This window comes from Gigantopelta aegis, chromosome 6, assembly GCF_016097555.1.
Source record: "Gigantopelta aegis isolate Gae_Host chromosome 6, Gae_host_genome, whole genome shotgun sequence".
In the NCBI taxonomy this organism is placed as follows: domain Eukaryota; kingdom Metazoa; phylum Mollusca; class Gastropoda; order Neomphalida; family Peltospiridae; genus Gigantopelta; species Gigantopelta aegis.
This window is the reverse complement of record NC_054704.1, coordinates 62,960,755-62,982,103: the sequence shown is the minus strand read 5'-3', so window position 1 is coordinate 62,982,103 and position 21,349 is coordinate 62,960,755. Positions and strand designations below refer to the sequence as shown.

Sequence of the window (21,349 nt, the reverse complement as noted above, 5' to 3'; positions counted from 1 at the left end):
TACTTCCCACACCATACAATATAAAATAAATTAAAAGCCTTAACAAATGTCTTACTCTTCTAGGAAGTTCTGCTGAGGCCCTATGACAGAGCCCGGCCGTGATATTCTGTTCCATGCGATAGATTCAGCTGCTGTGAACTTATAATGCTTCATCAAATAACAACATATCAATGTCCCTGTCCTCCCTAGACCAGCTGAAAATAAAACAACAATGTACTTTAAACTGAAATTACTGCTTGAGCAGGTGTGCTGTAAAATATTCACAAAACAAGTTATCAACTGTTTATTAATGAGTGTGATGAACAGTTCAGTTAATCTAAAAGTGTATTAAATTTAGTAAACACACATACAACTGAGTTTATCTATTATTATGAAAACATGAAACATGATGACAATGAGCTGCATATCTACATTTATTATGTAATATATATTATATAAAATACAGTATTTATCCTTTAACTTACCAATGATATCCATGTCATAAACATGTGTAATAAAGGTGTATGCAACTTTAAGATATATGCAAATGTGCAAGGTCAGTAGGTAATCAGATACAGTTATAATCTAACATGTGACATCTGTGTCAATGTAATATTTTTCTCACGATCTGTGATATGCAAATGTTGTTTGGTAAATATTGACTTAAAAATATATTTTAAGAGTAATAGGATAAATAGAACATACTACTCATGTTTGTTGACATGTAAAATATCAACATCATGACCTAAAGACTCAACTAACTCAATTGATGTTTTACATATTAACAAACACTAATTACAAATCCTCTAATTTACACTGTCTTATTTTAAATCAGAGGAATTTTTTTTTTTTAAACTGTTAGTCAGTCTTAGTCAGTCTTACGGATTTCCTATTTTTAAATTATTATTAGCAATGTCCATAGACATGAATATTACATATTTATGCTAAATAACAACAAAGTCTATACCTTTACAGTGAATTGCTATCCCCCCTTCTGCATTCTCAGCAATTTCAAGAAACTGCCGAACGATGTTGTCACTGGGAACACTACCATCAATGAAAAACAGGTCATAAAAATCAAATCCAGCATCAGTAAATCTTCTAGCATCATAGATCTTCTTGTTGAGTCGTATAATGGTTGTGACATTATGCTTTCGAAAGTACGGAAAGTAAGCTTCCGGGGCATGAAGAGGATAACCTACAAATCACAACATTTAAAATTATTTTCAGAATGAAAAGAAATATGTCAAAAAAATATGTCAAAAGCACAGAAATGGCAACTGTAACAACAGACTCACACACAACACAGTTACTTGGTTTGTTGTAACCAACCCACCATATGAGACAAAAGATCAGGTGAACTATAATTCATGATGGAAAACAAAAATTAATCTCATTGGTTAACACAAAAATGTTTTTTAAAAGTTAGCAATGGTAAATGTTGAGTTCTCCATTAACACATTATTTACTACCAGTACCTGTCAGCTAAACAATTTTCTTAGCCCATTTCTTGTAAATATACACACAGAGGAGCTTTTTAAAAAAGAAAAAAAAAAGTACAAAAGCTAAATATTACATTTTGTGCAAGTAATGTCTCACATGTATGTCTTAATCACATATTTATGATACAGTAATTGTTTTATAAATATAACCTAGCAAGGCTTCAAATACCTTACTCATGTCAGTTAAGCGTAACTACATGTATGTGTATCATGGTTGCTGTGGAGACAATATAACACTATTAGAAACCTAATCAAAACAGATGTGTTTAAATCTACATGGCTAATCGTAGGTACAGTACATAAAATTAGCACAAATTAACTGAAGCTGGACTTTCAAAATAAAAGACATTCATCATATTATTTATGGTAATAAATTACAGCTAGGAACAGTTTTTAACACAGAAACTTTATAAATACATAGGATTTTTTCATTTGTTGCTTTTAACACAGTAACTATTTTTCCTGAGATAGCTTTCATAATTAGCCATATCCTGAAACAATTCAACAAAGAAGTAATGGTAAAATTGTTTCTTTTGAAGGTCTGCACACCATTAAAAACATTATACTGCTGATAAAACATGGTAAAACTACATTTAACATTATTAATAAAACTGAAATTTTAACTCAAGTGCACGCCTGTAATAAAACATTTTAGGCAACTGCTAATAAACTTTCCACAAATATCATTCTTGTAATATACATTACCACAAGTATTAAAAATAGATTTAGTTTTTTAATAGATTACTTCCCTTGGAAAACAAATCTTGGTCTATTCTGTAATTGTACTCTATAAATAATAAACTACGAAACATTTTCTTACGTTTTTAACAGTGATATACATATTTGATTATAAGCAAAACACTTGTACTACAATACACGTTAAAGGAAAAAGCAAGTCACATTTGAGTCCTCAGATTAAAAACGTGACTGTATAAATTAATTAAGCATTTGTATGAATCATCAACACAGATTTTGGTCTTTAAATAACTAGATCAGAACATCCAAAAATATGGTCTTCACATACCATAGTTTCTTAAATTACCATTACAGTGTAACACCTATAATATACACTCATAATAAAAACAAAATATTTTAAAATGTTGAAACAAAATCTCAAAATTAAATAAAATAAATATTTATTAAAGGATCATCTTAAAAGTGAATGCCAAAACAATGACGAAATTATTTCGAAGGAGAGGGGAAGAAAGTTGCCATTTCATCTTTTACTATACTCTGGCCATCACAATTAGTTTTAAAATAAAACAGCACACATCACCAGAATTTGAAAAATCAATCCAACTTGACATTCCTATTTTGCACAAACATGTTCATACTATACCTGTATGTACCGATCTCAAAACTCTCCTGGCACAATCTACATTAATTAGTGTTTTAAATTTCTCTTCTGCTTTTATTCTTATTTTTACCCAATCATAACTAAGTTTAGTTGGAAAAGGCATTTAAATTTATTTCTAAACTAGTTTTTGAGGATATGTAAGAAACAGAATAAAACATTTATGTCTGTTGGATACCATTTATCTTATAAGTCTTTGTTTAAAAATATACCCAACTTGCTTATGCTTGTTAAGATATGTTTTGAAACAATTCATGTGGTATATAACAGCCACTCCTGTAATACTCGCCATGTCTTAATACAGGTACAGGGAGATAGAAGAATATGTCCACCCAGAACTAAGCTTCAAACTACCCAATATTGACTGCATGTATGAATAAACTTTAGTTGGGGTGGGGGGTGGGGGTGGAGAGAGAGAGAGAGAGAGAGAGAGAGAGAGAGAGAGAGAGAGAGTGTGGCAGGTTCAGGGAGAGATGAAATAATTTTGTCATCATTTCAATTTTGAGATGATCCCTTAGAAGGAATAAAAATAGAAAACTAAGTATATTAGTAAATAAAACACATTATTTTTGTGAAAAAAGCAACAAGAAAACAAATTGTACAAAACAAATTAGTTTTAAAAGCAAACAAACAGCAATGAAGCATGACTAACTATAAGCAAAACAAAAAACATAAAATGTTATTTTTTTTAATTGTTTCAAAATGCCTATTAATTTAAAAGCTATTTATTTATATAAATAGTAATATTTTGTATTTAATACTTTGTATTTAATTTGTGGTTTTAAAATAATTTCATTCAATGTTCTCAATGAGAATTCATCATTTAATTTGGAAAAAGTTAATACTATATGTATTCATGGCGAGTGAATGCTAAAAAGTGTAACAACATGCATGTTACACACAACTTCAAATGAACATGAGAATGGTTGTGAGTATGATTTGCAAGTTAAAGATTTCGCACTCATACCATACTCTAGCCTGCTCTTTGGGTGAGGTCCACTAAATGCTAGAAATTTGTTGGGAAGAATCCAGTTGAGATCTCCATTCTCTACCCGCTGCAGGACCAAACAGAAGACATTCAAATTAATGCAATGACAGAGAGATGAGAAACATGTTACCAGAGTCAGATCCTACAAAGGTTAAACTGTTTTGTCTCCACAATGTTCCAACAGGTATCCTAAAACCATTCAATACACTATCAGTGAATGATCAATCTTTAAGTTTAAGTGACAATGCAGTACTGGCATTATGACAGTAGCTTTATGAGAAGGGGTACATTTTACTTATTGAAATTGGTGATGATAATTTAAATAGAAGATAGTGATCATTTTAACAAAAGATTAATTACACGTATCCCCATTACAAAATCACAGCATTTGACCAAGAAAGACAATGTTGCAAAAGGAGAGAATTATTAATTCCAGCTAAGCAAGATGACCACACTAAAACATATGAGTTTAAAAGGTTAATATCATAAAAACGGATTACCTGACTGTAAATGAATGGTTCCAGGATACACACAGTAAGAGTCAGGGAGACGTAATGTACTGGACACAGGTGATAAATTGCATAAAACTAGCTTAGATTTCATACAACACTTATGACATCTTTTTAAAATTAGACATAAAATATATCTGCATTGTTTATCTTTTAAACTTGTGTTTCCTGACATGAAGAATGATTTAATTTTAATTTAATTTTTTTTATTATTTAAAAAATCTATTTATTAGTTTAAACAACCAAATAATTAATTAGTTATTTCTTAAGAATACATTTACTACAGTTGGTTACAATATTTTTGATAAAACTAGCATGATCATTATACAATTTCTATTCATCCAAATATCTGACGTCCAATGTATATTGGCATTATGATTAGAACTTAGCCTTATGAGAAAGGGTACATTTTACTTACTAAAATTCGTGAATTTAAATGGAAGATGATGATAATTACAGAGGTTCAGTGGAACTGAAAACGCTAGTGGAATTATTTTAATAAAAACATATACATTTTCCTTTTCTCGAGTTATAATATACAGTATAATAAAAGAATTGGTCAATATAAACCGACAAATAAAATTGATGTCACAATTGCATTAGATATCAGATAATGTAAACTAGTTTTATGCAAATTGTAATTCATAAGTAATAGTTGGGAGAGATGCATGCAGTAGGATTGGTCCACAGATCTGTAAAAGGTTTATGCAGCCCGCCACCATGGGCGTGCAAATGGCATCACAAGACAACACAGATATTCATCAGGCTAGCTACCCATCTTGTTTTGTGAAATTCATGCCAGTAAAACAGTGCATCTTACATTCATAAAACATTTATACACCTGCTGTTGATGTCCCTAAGATAAGCATTTCAGATGTTGCCCAAATAATTCAAGTTCCAATGAAACCTTCAATAATTGTATATTCTTCAGTATTTAGCAAACGACAATTCAATTAACATTACAAGTAAAAGACAAAGGATGATAAAAGGACAAACTCAAAGGTTAAGAGGAAAATTAAATGATTAAAACACTTGCATGTTTTTAAAACGGGGTACAATATTTCATGTTAGGTAACCAGAAATCGGTTCCTGTGAGTTTGACTTTGGTAACCCAATAGTTCAGTTATATGAACTATATTTGCGTAACCAGTGAGTTATCTAATCCTAAAACACTTGGACTACAGTTTGGTGCAACACTGACGGTCCAAATGTAGTGAAAAATAAATTGATGGAACATGTTTTTAACTCATCCCAGCTAGAAATGACTAGTGAGAGAACTAGTAACAGTTAGCAAGGACTTGGCAAAACTATCAAGGTATATTAAAAACTGTTCTTTCACTAAACGTTCTAATCTACATTATTCTGCATCTGAAACTGCTACTCATCATATTAGAACACGCTCATGAATAATGTCCTTCTCACCTTTGTAATACCTTCTAAGAAGGTAATCATCCACTTTTTTCACAAGACTAAAGTATTTTTCTGGCATTTATTTCTACAGAACAAGACTGACATGCAATGCAAGTTAGTATTAAGACATGAATGTCTGCAGCAACTTGGGAGCCCCATCTCATATACCATACCGTTTTCTATCTTTGACTTAGGGTGAGGCCCACAAAATGCTAAAAATTTGCCAGGCAAAATCCAGTTGAAGTCACCATTGTCTACTTTCTGTAACAAAGTAAGGCCAAGGGCATTAAAGTACAAATACTACAGTATCATTAAATCCAATATAATCACAATACAAACAGAAGAACTAAATTAAAATATTTATATCATTTCAGGGGAAAATCATCAGGAAGTGTGTCCATCAAAGTACAAAAATCAGTTAGGAAACTGGGAATGATTAAGAACCTGAAACTGAGAGGTAAGATCAATTCCTAATAAACAAATTAACTCAAGTTGGACCAGCCAGCAACTGACACTGCACAGTATAACACCGATACTTCAAGAGTTCGGTATAAGCAATCCTTTAATGTGCTATAATACAAAAAAATATTATTTGTGTTCCACAAGTAGAGCGAGCGATAAATTAATTTATTGATCTCTCTATATAGTCACCTTTCATCCTTTATCAAGGCACAATATTGCAAGTATAACACTCGCCTATGTGAATGAGATTCTGCTATGACGATTAAACTTTACAAAACACTTGTGTTTTGACGAGTAGATTATTTTGTCACACCTGGCTGTCATTATGACATACATTTTATTTTACAGTATCAATCAGATGACATGTATTGACGATCAAAACTATATGTTATGTTATGTTATGTTATGTTATGTAAAGAAATAACTTCCTGATCATTTAACAAACATTAAATTCTGGACATGGTAACATATGCTCGAAATATTGGTCACCAGTTGGGCGACACTGTATATAAATTTTGACTTACCCAACATTATTTCAATTGCCAGAAGCCTCCCAGCAATTGTGAATTCTACATCCTGCACTTACATATAACCTTTTTCAATTACAAACAATTTTCATCTAAATTACACTTAATACATGTAACTAGGATATTCCAATACATAATTGTAACCTTTGGTAAGTTGCTTAGCATGTGTGCTTAAGTTATGTCTATCAAATTTAAGGATGTTCTTTTATAATTATGCTCTATAATTATCTAATTTATTTTTAGTATTATTTAAGTATTAATGAACTACATGTAAAATACAAACCTCATAGTGTTCATACTCATCAACATCAAACTTCTCAAAGTTGAAAAACCCATTTGCCAAAGCCTAAAAGTAAAATTTTAATTACATTTATTATATATAATGTATATAACTTTAATAAAGGACATAAATTGATGTGAAAAAATTAAATTTTTCTGTCTCAAATAAAACATTTTGGAGGCATCATTTAAGATGTTTTTACACAGTTGTTTCCCTTGGGGAATTCATGGTTTTTATCACATTACAGTTTACAACTATGTACTTGGAAAGTTGATCAAATACCTTTCATTACATGACTTTAGTTGATTCTTTTTAGTTATATGACACAAAATCATCCCACAGACATTTGTTATAATAACTGTCACTGAGGTCATTAAATTATATATGTGTAGTAAATATAGAATTAACAACGTCAATGTGTGCTAAAAATATTTACCTTATTTAGGCCATGCAGACAGTCAAGCAATGTGAGATTGTACGAACATGCTCCAAACGAGGCATCCCTGAAAACAGGAAAAATAATCAATGTTCTACTTGTGTTTAATATCACATTTAATGGTACCTTAACGTGTTTAATATCACATTTAATGGTACCTTAACATGTGTTTAATATCACAGTTAATGGTACCTTAACATGTGTTTAATATCACATTTAATGGTACTGTAACATGTGTTTAATATCACATTTAATGGTACCTTAACATGTGTTTAATATCACATTTAATGGTACCTTAACATGTGTTTAATATCACATTTAATGGTACCTTAACATGTACACCCAAGATGAAAATCACTTTAACAGAGTCCACAGGCCTCTGAGAATTGAACATTTGCACATGCCAGGTAACCCATTTTGTTTTTGCATAACCATGTAAAAAGCAATCTAATTACAATCAGCTCCACTATTACATGTGGATCTAACAGCAGCCAGTTGGAGCTCATGTCCACCAATCAAAACCGTACTTGCAGAATCATGCCAGTGATTTGAAAATAGTTTGAAAACATTCCGAATTATCCTGAGGGTATACGATATGTTTCATGTGAATTACGAATGCCTTATTTAGACCAGTAGAACTAATTTTAATCAGATTGCTAACAACACTGCATAGTCTCCAATGTCCAGGTAACATTTCGTCTGTAAATAATAATTTAAATATTGACCAATCACACTTCACCTTTTATAACGTTATTTGGGAGCATACAAATTCTAAAAATATCGGGCGAGTCTATTTTAATGGCCGCAGTACAGCGAACCATACCAATACGTTAAAAAAATTTTATTTATAATAAAAAAATGTTTAAAAAACTCAATCAGTCTTCAGTTTTACATTACAAATTATTTATTTTATAAAATAAAACATGTTTTAAGGCATTCGTAATTCATATGAACATAATTGTATACCCTCAGGATAATTCGGAATGTTTTCAAACTATTTTCAAATCACTGGCATGATTCTGCAAGTAAGGTTTTGATTGGTGGACATGAGCTCCAACTGGCTGCTGTTAGATCCACATGTAATAGTGGAGCTGATTTTAATTAGATTCTGTAAAATGTGTCTTAAATTTAATGCACAAATAAAAAATGGGTAATGCAAAAATAGACTTGTGTGAGAAACACACAAACAAAACAATAATTCTCACAAGTTTCAGAGGCCTAAAAACCGGGGATATTTTTTGCAGAGGTTGCTGTGAGATTTTTGTCAAGGAACAAAGACATGATCACTTTTTGGATGGTGCTAAAAGCATAAATTCTCGAAAAATCCACCTCATTTTCAGATCTGTATACTGCAAATTCACCATTACAATCTGGTGACAACTGCATTGTGCTGATCAGTGAGGAAAAAACAACAACAGAAAAACATGTTGGTGTCTTTACTGAAACATAAAGTAGTTACTTAACCCTACAGAATGAACACAAAGCAATCTGTTTATGATGAAAAATACCACTGTATACAGACATGCATAGGGAAACATTTGTGACACAACTCATCATATTAGCAGTGGTACTTGTAAATAAATAAATTAATGGACAGGTAATTTTTTGTTTTAATTATTATTATAGTTTACATAATACGAAAAACACAAAGTAGAAATTATTGGTGGCAAATAAAATTACGAAATTTGGCACTTTTTATCACATTTAAAATGCAATAACTTTTTTTAAAGTAGCTCTATCAATTTAATTTTTTTTCAAATTAATTTTTGTTTCAAAGTGTACAGATTTCATGATGTAATCCCATAAAAGATTACTAGTTGAAGTTCAACCAAATAATTCATTGTATTATATACATATACAATGTAGCTATGAAATATAGAGATCACCAGAAACCATAAAGGTGATTAAAAGTTTATCAAGCCTGTTTGATCATTCCCCAAAAATCAACAGACCAAGACGCTTGTTTCTTCAGTTCTAAAGTTTGTTTTGTTTAACGACACCACTAGAGCACATTGATTTATTAATCATCGGCTATTGGAATTCAAACATCTGATAATTTCGACATTTAAGTCTTACAGAGGAAACCCACTACATTTTCCATTAGTAGCAAGGGATCTTTTATATGCATCAACCCACAGACAGGATAGCACATACCACAGACTTTCGTCAGTTCTAAGCCTAAGACCTGATGTGACGCCTTGGGTATTATGTAACTACCTGCTCACCAGAGTATAGATTCAGAAAGATGGAGCAAAATGGCTTCACCCATTATATGTAATAAGCATCACATTTTTAACTGTTTTAGTAGTCCTCTACCGGTTCAACCGGAGAAGACTACAGGTTCCGTCACTATCCTTCTGTCTGTCTGACATTTACATCAAATGTATATATGCATGTGTGCCACTAATGTTATTTACTGTTTCACATACAGGTATCTACAGTACAGGTAGATTACATTTAGCAGCTACGTGATTTTGTAAGAGTAGATTGCAATGTAAACATCAGGCTGCTATAGATCATCAAGAAAAGCTATTGTGAGACAGGAGGAATGTTGTAAAGGTCAAGGTAAACTTTCTGTCATAAACAAGGATGTACCTGTACTGGATGAGGCACTACATGTGTGTATGTAGGTCAGCTGCAGCTGGGAAGAGTTACAACAGTAATGACCTGACTGTACTAAAGGTCAACCAGTAACTCCAGCTACCTTATAAATAGCCAGAATACTCTACAAGAAGTTAGTTTATTATCACGGTTCTTTCTAGTCAGAAACCTGTTGCGTCAGGCCATATGTACCAAGGATACAGAAAGATGATTATCAATCATGGCTGTTAAATTAACATGTGTTACAGTGGTAGATATTAGTTTATTAAAGATAATTTTTTAAGTATGTCCATTAACCGTTTGTCATTATTAAACAAAACTAATCCAACAAATCAAAACTTTGATCATTAAAAAAAAAAAATTGTTTGGTATAAGGGTTCAAATCCTAACAATAGACGTGCTGTATGTGGTGGGAGGACGGTCAGTTTGCCTGCTTGTACAGGTAGTTGTTTTGTTACATTTGTATGTAATCACAAATATGGATCACATCTACAAGACATACTCTTTAAGTCTTGCTTCTACATCACTATGAAGGATGGAAATGTTTTACTTAACTACACACTCATCACATTTTATTTATGGTAATATGGTGTCGGATATATAGTTAAGAACCACATAGATATTAAGAGAGGAAAGCTGCCATCACCACTTCATGGGCTACTCTTTTCGATTTGTAGCAAGGGATCTGTTATATGCACCATCCCACAGACAGGATAGATTATTAGTATATACCACTTCCTTTGCTACATCAGATGTGGAACAATGGCTGGAACGAGAAATAGCCCTATGGGCCCACCGATGGGAATCGATCTCAGATCGATCACTCATGAAGCGAGTGCTGTACCACTGAGCTAATCCCGCCCCTACATCACTATAAACTCACTAGTGTGATGGTCACTGTTACAAACATGGATATATAATCAAAAGGTCACGCTCGTTATATTATTTCTATATTACGTACACTAAATCTGTTAAATCACAGACTATTAAAAAAAAAATGTCTATAAATCAATCTATAGAGTTTTCTGTCAGCTTTCTCCACTTCACTGAGAGAATGCATCACCAATCAATGTTCAATATCTGCAACTGGTACTGCTAATTTACATTTAGCTAGTTAAGACTTTCAGTCGATTTCTCGAATCCAGTTCTTTAATCTGCATGTATGAAGCAGAACCATTACATACACACAGGGACCTATTTGAGATATAGAGAATACTGAACGGGTAACCATGAGATTGAGAGAACATTTGATTACAACAAGGGTGTTTTCAATCGTACATCATGAGCAATAGCAAGAATCTTACTGCCAATTTTTTTTCTCATAACTGTTGACTTTTATAATAACACAAGAAATATGCACACTTTAACAGCATTGCGTGTCATTTTGAAACTATGTGCAAAGCAAAAACAAAAACAGTAGCAAAAAGTAGGAACAACTAGATATTTTGAAGAAAAAGTTGCAAAAATAGGACATGATAAAGCTATACACAAAATGTATATAAATTCCAAGCAGACAGAATAACAGATGAAACCTAGTCCTTTCCGGTTGGATCCGTAGGGGACTAATAAACATGTCACCAGTATGCATGTGAGATGTCAACAGTTTATTTTGTGGTATCACCAAACATATATGAAATAAGTGTCATATGTCATATGTTTTCCCACGTATTTCTCACCACATTATGCTCTATAACGTGGAAAGTCACAGTATGTAACAGTACTAGTCTACAAAAAAAAAATCATAAACATTTCTACTTTCTAGCTGTTTCAGTGTATTACATTATTTCAAAACATGGCTGCAATAAATGCAATTTTATTTTTAATTGAACACTGTGCAGCAGATTTTTTTTAATATAAAAAATATGATTGTTGGAGATATTAATATTGGTCGGGCAGCATTTTTTTTTTTCATCTGTGATTTTCATTCAGATCATTAAGTCACACAGGTTTCAAAGAAACCCAATTTAAATTAAATAATTGTGTTGAAGGAGTTTTAATATAGCATACATTTGTATATGTGTTTAATCTGAGTTTAACCTGTCAACAAACTTACAAGATATCATCACAAATGTATGACAACTGTATGCTGTGTGTAAATTATGACACTTTTACCAAAAGAATACAGGCCTATAAGGGATTAAGATAACAATTTTAAATTACCTGAATGGAAGATACGGTGGGTTTGAACCAGCAACCAGTGGTCTGTAGGCTTCTTCTGGTGTTTTTTTCAAATATATAATCTGAAACAAATCATGTAATCCATGATAAATGCCTGACGTTGACCCTCAAGACAATTTGACCCCAGTATAACCAGTTCACCCAAAAATGTCAGTTCATCCCTTGCCCAGACACACATGGGAACAAACAAGTTTTTTAATTGGGGTGAACTGGTAATCTGTTGAGGAGTCAAACCAACATATTTTTTGGGAGTGCACAGAACAGACTGGGGCAAAATGTCAGATATTCCCTGATGTTTCATCCCCAAGCCTGTTTGCCCTGGCAGTCAAGTGTACATTCGATCTGTTCACCTTGAAATATTGTTTGTATTAAATCATTAACACGTGGAATATCACTCCTCACAACATAGTTAGTTAAGTTTGTTTTGTTTAACGACACTACTAGAGCACACTGATTTATTAATCATCGGCTATTGGATGTCAAGTTTACACAATCTGATGCATAATTAGTAATTACCAGGCAACTGGCCTCAATTGTTAGTCTCATTTTTAAAAGAGAGGGCACAAAAAGAAGTGGCCACATCACAACTCTGGTTCAAAGCATTTTTCTGTTAAATATAACATACATGTGGACGTGGTGGTGTTAAAATGTTTCTAAATTTTAATATTTAATTGACCAGACCTGTTTCTTTTTCTACATCTTTTAGTGTAAAAAACACAGGTATTAATAAAAAAAATTAAAACACCAAAAACTAAACAACCTCTGTTAAAATCATCTTTTATCAACTGACATAATATTGGGGGACAGGCAAACTGACAAATAGTTGTGTGGGGAGGGGACCTGACAATTCATTGGGGGCAAACTGACACTTGGTCCGAAATGCCTGGTACCATCCATGATGATATTCAATACACATGATATATTTGGTTTGTTGTTGTTTTTGTGCAGAATGATAATGTAGTTAAATGCTGTCAATTTTTTAGCTGAAGTAAATTATCTGGGGGTTTGCCTGACCTGAGAAATTCACAATGATTGATTTCAAAATGTTTGGCAGGCTGTGATATTGGTGAATTATTTTATTCTAAAAACTATATGCCTAATGTGATAGACTACTTTTCCTCTGCAAAAATGTCTACTGACAAACTTGGAATTCTCACCATATTTATTTCTTAGTATATTTTATATGTATTATAATTAAATATCAATGCAAATAATTCTGGTTTATCAATACTGTGCACTAATATTTTGTAACATTTCTCTTTCATTCCACAAAAATACACACTGCATAATTTGCAACTGTTAACATCTCAAATAATTCTGGTTATTTAATAATATGGTTTAAAATATTAATAGTCCTACAAGTATTTACATGAATTATATATAACAAATACATATGAAAAGTACACATTGCTGACTTGTGGGTATTGGGTGATATTATTTTTTCTCACAAAATTGCTTGTGTTACTCTATAAATGTTTATACTTACAGCATATGATGCTACCAGAAATGCTGCATTGGCTCGTTTTCTAGCATCGAAACTTGTATAATGTACTATTTTCTTCTTCGCAAGTGAAAAAGACTGAAAAATAAATACATCATAGTCATGGATCAGGTTATAAATTTGTAACAAAATGTACAGAAATGCTGAGATAATAATATAGCATTATAGTAGAGCTGCAAGGATTCACTCATGTTTCTGTTGCACCTGATACAGGCCATCTGTGATATATATTCATTATTTAGTACCCAAAGAACCAAATATATTGTGTCAACAAACAATTAAGGATGCACTATTTTAAGTAGTCGATCCACTGCCCAATGTTTCATGGAGAAAGGCTGGTCAAGTCATATGGTGTTTTCTAAAATAATAAGTTCTGCTACATATGAAACCAACTTGCATGTAATACAGCACAGATATTAATGTTAAAACCTTTTGTCACTGCCGTTTCTTTGAACATCACCAATATGGGTTTTTGAAAACACTGCAATGAAGTTTTTGTCCCAAAAAAAAACTTTTTTTTAGTACATGTAGAATATTTCCACAAAGATACATGTTCTTTTTCACATTTACAAAGTAATAATACTGACAAAAAAGTTTTTATTATATTACTATTATTAATCTTGTTTGATCACTGCGATACTATGTGTAGCTGTAAATATCATACATGTAAGAAGCTACGACATGTCAGGTACTATTGGCAGGAGGATTATTCAACAACAGTAACAGCAACAGCAAAATTACTATAAAATATAACGACATCCAGGAAGTGAATACTTGTAGTGCCCAATGAAATATACTGTGTCTAATGTGACCTTTTATGTGTTGTTTTCTTTTAAATTTCAATGATTTGTGAATATTATATACATGTGTATTATATATATAGCAACTGATACAGAATTTATGTATGGATATGTCTGTCATTTTGATGGAAGGAATTAGTAAAAGGTGGACCTAAAAGCTGGATTGTATTTTAGCTTTGTGTTGACAAACAAAAGGTCCAAAACAGCAACAACATGAAAGGGTTAAGCAAATTCGGACTATTGATCTCACAATTTCCAGAAGCCTGTTGACTATACAAGTATGTTGTCTACTGAACACAGTGAATTGCATAACTGTAGAATGTGAATTAGGCAGCAGTTGATGCTGAAAATTGCAGGTCACCGTCATTCTATTTGTAAACTTGAAAATCGGAAATGTTAAACACGGTACTTGAAATATTTTTAAAATAAATAGATGTACAATAAAAGCTAAATTATAAAGACGGATAAAATGCTTTAATGGAAGAAATAACAGAAAGACTTATCTGACATCACATTAGTATAATAACACTACTTATTTACAATATTTGGTGTGGTGAGTATTGTTGATAAAATTAATTGTGGAAAATGGTGAAATATGGAGCAACTTGTTTTATAACATTGGAGAAACTGATATTTCGCCAAAACATGTCTGTTATACTTGTAACTGCTTGCAAAGGCACGATTTAGGTGGGAGTCCTGTGATGGTCCAAGGGATCGATTTGTCCAACTGGCAACCGAGAATCCCATTATTGGTATCCCTGTGGGATCCCAGCAGGATATGCCATGATCCCACTGGAACATGAGGAAATCCAATTTTTTTATCCTGGTGGGATTTGCTGGGTCCCGGATCCCAGTAGTGTATTTTCACTTGGGTTTGTGTTGATTATTAGCAGATTTAAAGATACATATATATAACACAGAGAACGGTTAGCAACAAAAACACAATTAAGAATGATTGTTTTAGCCATTAGTGGCAATTAGTCTTTTTGAGAATTCACACTGAAGTCCTCTGGAATAACTTCAACAGAGGTATTAATTGTCTCTTTGAGTGGAAAACTATGAGTTGAGCTTGGACCAACAGAGCTTAGTTTTTTAAATACCCAAGTAAGTGAAAAATCACACTCTTCAAAAAGAGAATGACAACCAAGCATTATTAATTTATGAAATACAAATGTAATTGGTAAATATAGTAACATATGTTGTAAAAATTAACCAATAATCCAATCAATTACTTTTTTCTTTTAATTCAATCTTATGTTTAGTTTATTTGTTTCATTAGTGTAGTCTGACTTTAACAATAATAAAAAAAATACCTTAGTTTTACTGTTGGCCTATATATGCCACGTAAATGTACATGTAGTTCTTTCTACAGGAAAACAGTTAATCAAAAACTGACACTGTGTGATAACAGTTTTATTCAAAACCAAATATAATTTATTATGTATTTGTAGTAAAGTTATTTTAGTACATGTCAAAATGTGTAGGTTGGTCAGGAGAATAAACAGGACATGTACGTTCAGATCTTACAAAGACAAGCCCAGGTGTACCGATATAAGAATACACTGACATTCATTTCAAACTACAGCAAATAAAAACAAATTAGGTTCTTTACTTAGTACACAAATGGAAAAAGTATAACATTCCCATAGTTATATAAATGATAGTGCCTGCTATTCATACTTTGTAGTTCTGTGGAAATACACAAGTGAACACAACCCTGTCTTAACAACACAAACTATGAGGTCAATCACTATAGAAAACGTTGTGCAGTTAAGTCATAGTATACAATGTGTACTTGATGGAAGTTTGCCAAGAAGTATAGATTATAACAGTATTTGTTCAGTCTGTTAGCTTGTAAACAGCTCGACAATTATTCAAGCCATTTATAGAAATAACCTGTGGTAGAGAGCACGTAAGACGCTGTATATTGGAGATACAGAACTGTGTCGACATTTCAGATTGCAACTGGTCACATTATATGTGACCAATTTGTCTCACTGTATATAGAAAATGCAGTAAAACTCCACACATACACATCTACAAGCTGTTGTTAGGTACAAAATAAAAAAAGACTGGTGGTTTAGTAATTTTTTGTAGTACTGTAATCAGGACTTAATTACCATGTGGTCTTGGTGTGTTGAGATCAATAGTTTATTACTTACTTAGAGAATAACTAACAAGCTATGAGGAATTATGAATTACATGTATATCCCAAGTGAATGAATGTTGTAAACCCTGAGCCTATGGCAAGGGTTTTACAACATTTATTCATGATGAACAGATAATTCGTAATTCGTCGTAGCGAGCTGGTTATTATCTTTTTTACCTATTGGCATTGACAAATTTAACTGATTTTTAATTTTAAAATTCCTCTGCTGGCTACAGCAAAGCTATCAGCCATTACGTCATATAATCTTACATGCATTATATGACATATTGTAACTAACATCATGGCATAAGTGTGTTCTTTTTACAGCCAAATATTTACAGTACATATACGACTGTGGTTACATTAGAAAATAATTATTTTTCAATGCTACTAAAGCAGGTGTTTATGAAAATATACCATTTCATATTTATGAAACAAGTGAGTCAAAATATTTCTGTAAATCTTCGTAAATCATATAACGTATGTGTAATCTGACTCATGAATGGAAACATAAGAATGAAAGTGAAGTTCCGTCCGTGGCAAACAACCAACCAAATGTCATGATTTTTAAGCCAATCAGTGGCTGTAGAAGCAATCTGCACACTGCTGAGATCGAAAAAATATTACCCCATATATTTGAGCCCATATGAGTAACAAACATCTATACCTGAATATGGGTATTCATGCACTTTTTACTGGAACTTAATACTGTGACCTTCCTTTGAGGGATTCATGTAAAACATACACACATATATATATATATAGTCCCGAAACATTAGATAAAAATTAGTTTTGAACCCGGAAATAAATAGAACAAAGCTGAATTTTTCAGAATAGTTGCAGAATATCATTAGTAACAACATATCAAAAGTCCCCAAGTTTCTGAGGTGTGCTAACTTAATGTATATTTATCGTCCCATAACCTGATTATGTCAGTAACCTATTTTCATTTTCAACCTTTGAAAGCCCATAATATACTATAGGACCCCAATCGCACGCACATTTTAAATATTTGCAATCCAATATTTAAAATAAAAATAAGAATAAAAGTTTTTATTTGGATAAAAAAATAAATAATAAGATTAAGAACAAATTTTTTATTGTAAGGATGTTCGTTTTTGCTGGGGGGTTTATGCTGAAGTACGAGGGTAGTTTAAATTACTAATACATTTATTAATTTTATTTCATACCGTATATGTATTTAATTATTACGATAAATCATTTAACAATATTTGTATGGACCTAAATGTGCAAATTAACATTCTTTAGCAGTTTCGAATGAAGAAATGTAGGCAACAATTTTCTTCATAAATCAAACTGTTAGTTTTGTTGACTTAAAATTTGACAGTAGCATGGACTGTAATTCATATTACCATGTACAATGGATATTTTTCATACATGTAGCTACATAAGTTTTAATGGAAGTATATATTTTCTGGAATGGGAAGGAAGCTGATGCAGTAATTTTCAAAATTAGATGCTTTAGTTAGTACACGTGAATTGGGAAGGGGGTACGCAGGGGAGTTATATAGTCATATCTTGATCAGAACCAAAGAGCTGGGGATGGGGGGAGTACAATAAAATACAAAAAGCAAGATAAGTAATTAAAGTACATGTAGTTCAAATTTTTTTATAGAAATCAAAATGTTTTTAAATTTTTTAAATTAATTCTGGATGTAATTTACATGATTCTAAAACATTTCTGTTGCCAAATATATCATTTCTCGTCAGCTTCAGTTGATTACACTCCACCAAAATGTGGCGTACAGTATACACTAAAAAGGTTCACACTGAGGAGAGGGTCCTTCTTTAAAATAAATGAATGAGTCAAATGTGTGTGGCCAATGCAATCAAAGGACAAAACTACTTCATCCTTCCTGCATCGCCTGTACAAGGACTGCCACTTTCCCAGGATTGGCTTGACAGAATGAAGGTTGTTTGCGACCACACCATCCCAATAATTTTCTCAAGTCGAAAACATATATTGGTTAATATAATAGTTAAAATCACAATAGGGGACACCAACACAGACACGGGGCAAATTCAAAGCAGACTTGGCAGCAAAATGTGCCCTTTACATTGCTGGGTACACAATAAAATATAACATCTTTATTGGCAATAGATAAAAAGTCACACTTTCGTTTCACCATCCCAAACAAGGGATGCTCCAATTTCATGTACTATAAAGCTTCGAGACACAAAAGTGAGAGAAAAAATAAGTCCTTAATCTGTTCCAGGGTTTTAATAATTGCTCAATTTTCAGCAGGAAAAATTGGTGCTTAATCAGGCAATCTCATGGAAATGAGTGAGTCTGATGGGAAAAACTGTAGCAGAAGACACCGAATTCCCATTCTGTGATCCACCTGTGTAAACAGGTATGTAATCATAGTGTCTGTCTTGGATTTCCATGAAATGTTGCTTATAAATAACTGCATTTCAGCAATCTTTCTTCAGATACACAAGATCAAACACAATTTTCAGTGCTTTGATACAACAAGGTGGCAAAGCAAATGTGTTTCCAAAAAGTTGGTTAAATTAATGTTGGAAACTGCTAAAAATTGCTTAATGTGAAGACCAAATGTTTGGGTGGCATTCGGCTTTCTATCAAATAACTTCATATACATGTAATAGTAATACCCACACTTTACAAGGTGTATTGGTGAATATCCCTACAGTTTTGGTCATGGAGCCTCCAAGGCAAAGATGTATAACTAACTTATACCCCACTTTAGGTCGAGTTAATTATTATATGCATGAGCTATATCATATTATGGCAAATACGATCAATAACTAGAAACTTGTAAATATTGAAATGAAAATAACATGGACTAGACATCGTGACCCTCACATTTTGTCCTCAAGTATTGAAACGGTCTATTTAAAGGGACATTCCTGAGTTTGCTGAAATTTTAAAGATGTTATCAACTAACAAAGATTTTTTAACGATTGTAATTACATATCAGATATATTTTCCTGCTTAAAATATTAGTGGCTGTATATTAAACGTGTTTCTGATCGTTCTAATATTTGTACTAGGTTAAATTTGATCTTATTTCCTAAAAATTAAAATATTGTTTTTTCGTACGTACGAAATTATTTGAAGACAAAATCCAGTTTGGGCTTCTTACAAATATTAAGACGACCAGAAACACATTGAATATACAGACACTGATATTCTAAACAAGAAAATATATTTAATATGTAAGTTTAATCGTAAATATATTTTATTAGTTGGAAACATCTTACAATGCAGCAAACTCGGGAATGTCCCTTTAACAGTTGTCTGTATGCTATAAAGTTAGGTGATAATATCACTGTGTTTCACTGTTATAACAGTATGACATAACCTTTTTTATTTTTCTTGACATGACTGACTTAGGAGCTAAGCAAATGGAATATATATATATATATATATATATATATATATATATATATATATATATATATATATATATATATATATATATATATATATATATATATATATATTTATATATATATATATTTTATAAATACATAAAATTATTAACAGATGATTGGGAACAATTTTTTTTTTTAATTTTGCAAAGTTTTCAGACAGTTAATGTGATTTAAAATTATGTTTAAAAAATTGACAGTCACTTCCATCTTGTGTTCTTTATCAATTCATTGTCCCAAAAAGTATGTTTTAAACAAAAATGGTGTACTTCTGATTGTGCTACAAAAATATATTTCTGATGAACCTGCCTATGCCATTTTGAGAACACAGACAGGAATCTTGAGCAGACGACAAGTCACCATGATCAAACTGACTGCTGTGATCAATCAGTGACCAGAACTTATTCGGGGTGGGTGATCAGTGCAGTTAACAGTGTTAATAATTACAGTAGCACAAATTAATAATAAATAATAACATTAACATTATTTTCATCTATTAATTGTATTGACATTTAAAAATATAATGGATGATATGGAAAATTTAAGACACTAACAAAAACACCACACATGAGGTTAAGCATATTGGACAATTGCTCAGAATTTTGTCATCGAGTTAAATCTTGGTTGTCAACAACAACATACACAAATCATCTGAATTAATAAAAAAATGTACCAATGAAAAACAAGCCAATATTCTAGCTGTATTATAATAATTATTATTTTTGCATTTTTATTAAGTTTTCTTAGTTCTAAAATAAAAAATTTGCCAAAAAAATTTAAGCTCAGAATGTTAACTTCAAGCCTTGGTCATGTGAAATTTGGTGCCTTGTCACAAGCCCGTTTAATAGCAATATATATTAATATTACAAGAATTCCGTGGAATAAAAAGTCTGCCTAGCATAAATTTATTCAATGCTGCCGACAGCTGCTTCCATAGATGTTCATCTAAATGCATGTTAAACAAAATCTTTAAAACATAATACAACTTTTTGAAAATTCACTTTAAAAATTGTTAAAAAATTCACTTACAAAATTGTTAAAATTTTAATTCATGAATCGAGATGAACATTCATAGATGTGACTATTAACCAAATTTCAATGAGGTAGGACATATAGTTTGTGAGACACATACATACATACATACATACATACATACATACATACATACATACATACATAGATATATAGTTAAATGCAAAATTTTAACACTGACACAGTACAAGACAGACAATAAAAATACAAGACTTATCTTAAAT

The 21,349-nt window shown here is 31.7% G+C and overlaps 1 protein-coding gene across 4 annotated transcripts in view; it reads right to left on the bottom strand.

Annotated features, from left to right (window-relative positions):
- The window catches only part of LOC121374293 (dual specificity protein phosphatase CDC14A-like), a 47,521-nt gene that overhangs the window by 18,651 nt on the left and 7,521 nt on the right, over positions 1-21,349 (bottom strand). For 3 of the 4 annotated variants that reach the window (XM_041501336.1, XM_041501339.1, XM_041501340.1), the window contains exons 4-10: positions 13,713-13,805; positions 12,209-12,288; positions 7,448-7,514; positions 7,015-7,077; positions 5,916-6,003; positions 947-1,177; positions 56-194 (exon numbers count right to left, since the gene is read on the bottom strand). In XM_041501336.1, the coding sequence (XP_041357270.1) occupies positions 56-194; positions 947-1,177; positions 5,916-6,003; positions 7,015-7,077; positions 7,448-7,514; positions 12,209-12,288; positions 13,713-13,805 (761 nt within the window). Of the gene's footprint in view, positions 1-55; positions 195-946; positions 1,178-3,802; positions 3,891-5,915; positions 6,004-7,014; positions 7,078-7,447; positions 7,515-12,208; positions 12,289-13,712; positions 13,806-21,349 lie in introns of all 4 variants that reach the window. The other variant, XM_041501338.1, reaches the window with a different exon arrangement.